The sequence below is a fragment of the Budorcas taxicolor genome, chromosome 17 (assembly GCF_023091745.1).
Source record: "Budorcas taxicolor isolate Tak-1 chromosome 17, Takin1.1, whole genome shotgun sequence".
NCBI lineage: Eukaryota > Metazoa > Chordata > Mammalia > Artiodactyla > Bovidae > Budorcas > Budorcas taxicolor.
Window position 1 is genome coordinate 3248626 of NC_068926.1, and position 8281 is coordinate 3256906.

The 8281-nt window shown below is 44.1% G+C and overlaps 1 protein-coding gene across 1 annotated transcript; it reads right to left on the bottom strand.

The window, feature by feature from the left end:
- Positions 1-1471: 1471 nt before the first annotated feature.
- LRAT (lecithin retinol acyltransferase) lies at positions 1472-6392 on the bottom strand. The gene is made up of 2 exons (XM_052655110.1): positions 5853-6392; positions 1472-1624 (listed from the first exon to the last, which is right to left on the bottom strand). Exons 1-2 carry the CDS (start codon positions 6390-6392, stop codon positions 1472-1474), a joined length of 693 nt encoding a protein of 230 aa, XP_052511070.1.
- Between the last annotated feature and the right edge of the window lie 1889 nt (positions 6393-8281).

Below are 8281 nucleotides of genomic sequence, written 5' to 3' on the forward strand. Positions count from 1 at the left end.
AACTGAATTTGTTGTTGGTAAATTAGTGGTGATAAAACATCAAATATACTAAAATTTACCCTTAAATCTGTTCTGACTGGATCACTGAGTTACCAACCCTGGCCTCCTCATACCACTCATTATGTGACTCATTATTTTCTGATTCTTAATAGTTTATAGGCTTGTAGCTTAGTTTTTAGAATTTGGTGAATTTGCAAAAGTACTTGCACACTTGCTTTAACATTGCTGCATCTCAACTCTGACATTAAAACAGCCTCTGTATAATCAACTTACATGCCTGGTAGTATTAAGACACTTAAAAATGACTTCTAACAGCTATTTCCCTTAGTCTTACTTGCTTGGGTTTTTATATATTGCTGAAGCATCATTCTTTTAAGGATGTAAACTATACTGACTTGGTAATGAAATGGAGAAACCTAACTAGAAGACAAATGCCAGGGCTTTTAAAAATTATACAGCGCATTAGTAAGTGCTTTAAAATTAAACCATCCAATGACATGCAAGTTACACTATAGATGTGAAAAACGGACTGAATGTGCTTTGATGTTCACCCCCACTGATGCTCTAGACTAACTACACCGTTATGACAATAAGCAATTAAGAACTAACAGTTTGTCAGTCTGAGTACATGTCTGAATACCTGTACTCAGTCTCAGCACATCAGTCTGAGTACATGTACTCAATACATCTGTGTATTTAATACTCTCCAAGTACCCAACTTACTTCAATCTTATGTTCATTTTCCTCTCAGAGTGGTTTAAAGTAACTACAGTGACACATAAAAGGGAAAAAAAATGAATGCCAGGCTTCCTATTAAGTAAAGCCAAATCAAAACTATAGTATTATTAGCTATTTCTGCAGGCAAACATATTTCTATAGTTCTGGTCAGTTATTTTATCATTAAACCTTAACTTTGCCAATACTGTTTCAAGAAATGAAATTACTCTTGACTTATTAGAAATTATATATCATACACAAAGAAAATGTGATTTTTTTGGCCAATCATCAAACATGCTTTCATCTGAATAAGGGAAATTATTTTAGTTTAACATAAAATTTTCAGTTAAACAGCATAAATTTACAATAGTTAGTGGTCTCATTCAACAAATTTTCCAATCTTCTAATTCAGACTTAACAGAGAAGAACAATGATTATAGGAGAAAAAGAATAGCAAATAATCTCCTGTGGCCATCACCTTACAGGTTGCTTTTCTTATAACGGTGAATTCTAGCACAAGCCGTCATGTTTCCAAGACTGACAGTGCCTGGGAATGGAACTGCCTGGGAAGATTCAGAAAGCCTCCATCCTTGGGCTTACATGGTAAGCACTTTGTGTCATTCTTAATCACATTTTTATCCAGCACACATTATTATAGGTCACATTTTTCTCGACAATGCTTATACTGATTTGTGCTATATAAATATAAACATTTCTATACAGAGAATGCATACACTGGCACAGGAGTATGAAGTTAGCCAGCCATCCATAAACAGAATGGAATAAAAATTGCAGGAAGAGTAGTATATGATGCCAAGCCCAGACAGACTATAGACGCCAATCCCAAGACTGCAGAAGCAAGGACACTTCTCTGATCACGAATAATTATCTTCACCTTCTCACAAAACTGGAAAATAAAAATTTAAGAATATTAGAAAAGGCCAAACCTAAGAAGAATCATACATACCAAACAGTAGAGCACAACTTTTCCAGCTATTTCCTGTCACCAGAAGAACTAGAATTTCTCTCACAACTTAGGGAAGAATTTAAGTTGTTAACAGTTCGGTTTCCTGATTCCACATCCCATAGCGGCTGAAATAATACTTTAGGCACTTGCCCTTGTAAATGCAGAACATTTACAAAAAACTACAGAGAATATAACCACATAAAAGTTATTCAGGATTAAAGGTTAAAAACAACATTAAACTGCCTCTCGATAACAATAACATATTCAAAAGTAAAATGATCTTGAGCAAATAGAATTTAGCCCATCATTATCGGTGAATTTGATTCCTACAACTCACCATTCTAAAATTTGGCAATACTTCTGATGATAAATTTCTGATAAGCCTCAAAATCTAAAGGCATCAAAAGTCGAATTTTATCACAATCACTTGAAATTGAAAATTGCCTGCTGGAGATAAAGATAAACGAGATCTTTACCTGCTGAAGAATGCATTCTTCTAAGATGTGTATTTTTTTCTTAGAAAACTAATTTTTCTCAGAAGTATTACCTGGATCACCCTTAATCATTTAACCTGTCCAGACTACCTTTTTTTCATCCATGCGAATATTGAGGTTGTTGTGAGGATCAAATGAGATCTATTTTGCGAAAGTACTCTGCATTCGTCTGCATGCTGTATAAATGCAAGGTATTACAATGCTTATTTTCACTGCTAGATCTTAACAGTTATCTCTACCTCATCACTGTTGGGGCAGAATTTAGCAATTAATTGCTCCATTTTGGTAAGAGTTTCCTACTTGTTCTCAGTTAGTGAAGAATCTGCCTGCAATGTCAGCAGACCCTGGTTTGATCCCTGGGTTGGGAAGATCCCCTAGAGAAGAAAATGGCAACCCACTCCAGTATTCTCACCTGAAAATCCCATGCACAGAGAAGCCTGATGGGCTACAGTCCATGGGGCTGCAAAGAGTTGGGGATACAACTGAACAACCAAGCACTTGGCTTTAAGCTCCTTTTCTAGATGGCACTGTATATGCTTTTAGGGTCCCCTATAGCGGCCTACGTAGTTCTGGACAGCCACGTTTCCAAATTCTTAATGGACAGAATCAAAGTGAAAGTGTTAGTCGCTCAGTGTGTCCAGCTCTTTGCCACCCCATGGACTGTAGCCCATGGGTTCCTCTGTCCATGGAATTCTCCAGGCAAGAATACTGGAGTGGGTAAGCATTCCCTTTATCTTCCTGACCCAGGGATCGAACCCAGGTCTCCTGCATTGCAGAAACAAGTCCAATATATTTTAACACACCACCTTCACTGTAAGGCTGTCTCTGTCAGTACTTTTATACAGTATCTCAATAAACATAAAATTTCCAGCTGGTTATCCATATATCATTCTTTTCGTGTGTCAAACATATGATTTGTCTCTTTCTACTAAACTAACAAGATATTGAGTAACAAATACATAATTTTAAAGTGATGAGGAGATGAGGATCAAACTGAATAAAGTTTTCAGGATAGTTAAGAAAAGCTGTTTGGCAAATAATGGGGCGATATACATTTCGGTGGGCTTCTCAGGTGGCTCAGCAGTAAAGACTCCTCCTGCCAATGCAGGAGATGTAGGAGACATGAGTTCAATCCCTGGGTTGGCAACCCACTCCAGTACGCTTTCCTGGAAAATTCCATGGACAGAGGAGCCTGGAGAGCTACAGTCTGTGGGGTCACAGAGAGTTGGACACAACTGAACACTTACACACACATACATTTAGGTAAATAAGAATACTGTCTTGATAGAGTCATTCTTCTTTTATCTTTTTTCCCAATAATATTTAATTAAGACCAACATAGAATCATTGTGGACTTTCTTTCTCCCATTAGAGGATCATCTCATTTCTAATGTCCTGTCCAGGAGGCACCTCTGGTGTTGCTCCATGGTAGGAAATGCCCTCTAGTTCTAGCTTAATGTTAAGAAGCCTGTAGGGGCACCTTTGAGAAACAAATCCCTGCAAATTAAAAGGGGGTACATGTATTCATTTTGGCAATGCAAAGCAAAACCAGCAAAGAAAAAAAAGCATAAGAAATAATAATAGTTACTAGTTAAAGGGCTTTATAGCTTATGAAATACTGAAATTATTATAAAATGGTTTAATTTTCCATTTTCTAAGCTTGTATTAAAAAAAAAAAAAAGCATCACTGCCAAAGGGAAAAAAAAAGATTCTCTTCCAGTTCACTTTCACATTAATTGTAGTGTTTTCATGAGGGAAAGTGCTCTTGAGAGATTTTATAAACACAGATTTAAGTGAGACAACTGTGTAACTCTCATGTTAAGCTGATGAGAGTTGTATATATGGAGAACTCAACCACCAGTCCCAGAATCAAGTCAGTCCTCATGTTTCTAGAAGATAAAAGCCAGTTCTCCTTCAGTACTAATGACCTACTTCTCTCAGGGCATGTTCAAAAACAGTCCTTAGAATTGGAAAATTTGGGATGGGGATTTTTTTTTTCCCCCTAGGAAATCTACTGTGTGGCCAAATTGTTTGTTAGACCATTCAAAGTGAAGACAAAGACTCAGTTTCACAAGAGGTGCTATGCAGCAAGAGCAATTAAAGCACTTCTCTACTTCTATAAAACCTTAAAAAGTTTCCAAAGAGGAAAAACTGTTCCAACTAGTTATTTATGCAGATTAAATATTTTACTACCTTAAAAAAGCACTTGTACCATTATTTTATAGAAATATATAATACAGTGTTATATGTGTTCCATGAAAGGGTAACTCCTAATTATGGGAGGAAAATACTGTTTTTCTTTAGAGAAATGACTTGCTTGGGTCCCAAGTAAATCTGACGTGTTTCCTTTTGAACACTTTTGGAGCCAGTGTTTGTAAATGTGGTGAAGCTCATTTCTAAACAGGCCTGGACTGAAGCTGTGATTCTTGAATCACTGCACAGTGCTGTAACTGTATTTTTATTTTACTTAGAATTCCTAGATTGAGTCTGTTACGGCTTTATAAATATTCTGTTAGGAGTTTCATATATGGATATAAACAAGCACTATATTTTCATGCTCTGCTAAAGAGGAAAGATTTTCCCATGTGGGTCAAAAAATTAAGATGTGGAAAAATCTAAAAAACTGGTTACATGGACTTAGACTCTTTTGGTCCCATCATATCTAAACATGAAGAGTACAAATGAAATGTATTACGTGATTGCCCAGACTTTCACTGCGAAGGATGCACACTAACAGCACCTCTAGCAACTGCAGAGAAGGGTTTAAGACTTCCAACTGCAAATGAAATTGCAGGCTTAAAATGTGATTTTTATAAGTTAGGAGATTTCAAAAGGCAATTAAAAAATCCACTATTTTTTCCTTTGGCTTTGTAGCTAATTTAATCATCTTAAATTCTAACAGTTCCTGCCCCCTCCCTTTTTAAAGTACCCATAAAATTACCTTCCAACATTTAATGACTCTTCTGAAAAACCAATTGTTTTAATCTCTGGGGAACTCTGAAACACTCCAACCCAATTGTGGGGCTAGTGGATGTAGGATGCTTAACAATGGGGAAGTCTAAATGGGGATTAAAACCAGCATAAAAGAAATGCAGAATACCAAGGAGATTTCCCTTAAGCTCAGCCACAGGAGTAAGAGACCTACCAGGGAGGTCTTCTTAATGGATATTTTGATAGTTTATATTAAGCAAAGAGAATTCTCTCTCTGCAGCTCACAGGGAAAACGGGCATGCTTCCTTGTTTTAAAGGCACAACAATTTGTACTAGACAGTGTTATAGATTAAATATAAACTCTGGACACCTTCCTTCTAACTGCCAATTCTTGGGTAAAGTTGCAAGCATACGGCGACAGATTTTCTGTGACCCTCCCAGTCACCTGCCCTTGTCATTTCAACTACGCTGGGTGGACACCCTGATGATTTCTGCAGCAATAACTGGGCAGCTCTCTGGCGTCGCTGGCAGCGGTAGTGCATTGCCACACTCTTGCGCCGCGCATTTCGAGATATCCTGCAAGGCACATTGCCATTTATTTATTTACTTCGCTTTCCTGAGGAACACCAGAAGGTTCGTTACTAAATCTAGAACTCAATCCCTGCTCCCAGGGGTGAGGAAAGTTTAGGGATGAGAGGGAGTGTCCCCACCGAGCCCACCGGGGTTAGAGTCACACGTGGTACCTTGTCGGCTTGGGGGCTAATCGCGGTGCCGAACCTGCAGTAGGTGACGAAATGCTCGCAGTTGTTCCAAAGCAGGCTGTAGGGAGTTGTGCCCAGCAGCTTCTCTGCCCTCTGTGCCACCTCTTCGTTGAGCAGTGCCTTCTTCTTGAGGGATCTGTCCAGGTGATTGACCAGGATCTCGGCTCCGTAGGCGAAGTCCTCCACGGTGTCCACGCGGATGCTGGCCACCCTGCCAATGACGCCTAGGATGAGACGCTTGTTGGAGACCACTTTCTGCGTGAGCCCTTTGTCGTCAGTCAGGGCCAACAGGATATCGGGCATCATGTGGGCGACACGGTTGTCGCCCAGGTAGATGCCATAGTGCGTCAGGTGGGTCCGAGGCACCTCCAGCACATCGCCGCGGAGAAAAGAGCTGAGCTCATATAAAGTGTTCCCCGCCTTGTCTTCGCCCGGGGTGCCCGAGCTGAAGAACTTGAAGTTGGAGATGAAGAGTAGCTTCTCCAGCACGAGCGACACCGCCTCCAGCATTGGGTGCTTCATCCTGTAGGGAAAAGAGAGGCTTGTGGCGAGGGCACCGCCGTTTCCCCGGCACCGGCCGCGCGGAGCCGGGCAAGGTGCGCTGGCCGAACAGGGGCGCTGCGCCGCTGCTCACCCGGGAGCCCGACGGCCAGTGCCGGGGGCACGTCGCCTGCGGAGGAGAGAGGGAGAGAAAAAGAAGGCGAGGAGCCTGGAGATCGGCTCGGCTTGGCCGCCCCACACGGGGACTGAGGAGGATGCGGAGCTGGCCGCGGGGACAGCGGGACCTGCCCTACAAGCTGGACGCTGTGCATATAAAGCGCACCTGGAGGCCGGGCCGGGGCGCAGGGCCGCGCGCGGTACTCGAGACGGAGACCGGGCGGATGTATTTATCGCCGTCGAGGGGGCGGGGCCGAGCGCCGTCACAGACCCGGCGAGAGCGCTGATTGGGACCAGCGGCGAGCGTGCTCGCTCAGGGGCGGCGCCGGCCCGCAGGCCCGGTGGAAAAGGAGGGCCGCTTCTGGGCTTCGAGGTTCTGCCTAGCGACCGCTTCCAGGGGAGGCCTCCTCTTCGAGATCCATACCTTAGCACTTCCCGCCTCTCAGCGGCCGGCTTTGGAAAGTAGAGGCCGCGCAAGAGGTCTTGCACCTGCTAGACTGGGGCGCGTTCTGGGTACCTCTGGGACTTTTTTGGTGGAGAGTCGCCTTGGGCGAGATTTCTGAGTAGAGCCACCTCTCTCCGAAAGGTTCCTAAAATATCTACATTTACTCTGAGAAGTGTGCGCCCCTCGAAAACCTCCAGATTCCTTCCCTAAACTCCGCAGAGCAGTGCTCCTGCACACCGCGCACTCTTCTCCCCTTTAAATGCCCCGAATGCCCCTCGCTGTCCTCTGGCCCGCGGGTGGGAAGCGACCCCGCGAGTGATCGGAACCCGAGGCGCCTCCGCGGTCCGTGGCGCCAGGGTCCGTTGAGCGCACGGCTCCCAAACGTCAGCAAGTAAAACGACGAAGCGCCCAACATTCTCCTGGAAAACCGAATTAATTTGTCCAGCTTCAGAGTCACATGGATCCAGCTTCTTCGATTCACGCACCGAAACTTCGCCTCTTACAGCGCAGCCCCTCGGAGGTGACTGAGATAGGGGCGCTGCTCTCCGGGGCTCGCGCGCGCCAGGGCGCCGCGGTTGCCTAGTGCGCGCCAGTCTCCACACGCAGAGTCCCGACCCATCGCCGAGTTCCGTGCTCACGCATTATGTAAATACTTAAATTCCTCGGACAAAGGCCACAATTTGGCTCCACAAAGCCGCCCCGTGCCGAGCTAACAGGTTCTGGCAGCTAACAAATTCTCCGCTTGCCTGGGGGAGGGCGCTCCCAGCGGGTGATGGATGAAGGGACCTCCTGGAAGACCGAGGGGAATGGAGACCAGACGGGGAGGAGGCCGGCTCCCCAGTATCCTCCGAGGCCCAGCCTTCGCTCTGATTCCTCTGCCGTCTGCGTTCTGCCCCAGACGTTCGGCTTGCTGGTGACTTTTGTTCATTTCACAAACGATCTCGAATCACATTTTAGTCCCAGCAAAGAGAAGAAAATTCCATTTCCCCCCCCGCCAAAAAAAAAAAAAAAAAAAATCGAAAAAGGAAGATGGGTTAAGAGGGGAGAGGCAGTGGATGAGGAAATTTTAATGTATTATTTCCCCATTCTTAGCCCCAAATTTAAAGAAAAGTGCGGTTAGCGGGTAGCTTAATCAAACTCCTGGACACACAGGCTCTAGTTAACGTCCAGCAGCACACCAGCTCCCGAGGTCTGCCGGTCTGGGATGTCTGTGGACATTTTTAGCAGTCCGATCCAGACCTTGGCGTACACGTTAACTGTAGACCCGGCTCTCGTCTCGCCGCTCTGGTCCAGTTCTGGGAAAGCACGG

Bases quoted from the DNA above. Each gene is read 5' to 3' on its own strand.
- LRAT (XM_052655110.1), bottom strand. From the start codon at position 6,392: ATGAAGCACCCAATGCTGGAGGCGGTGTCGCTCGTGCTGGAGAAGCTA. The intron at 1,625-5,852 runs GTACCACGTGTG...TTTATTTTCCAG, and splicing joins TTAGCCCCCAAGCCGACAAG to TTTTGTGAGAAGGTGAAGAT.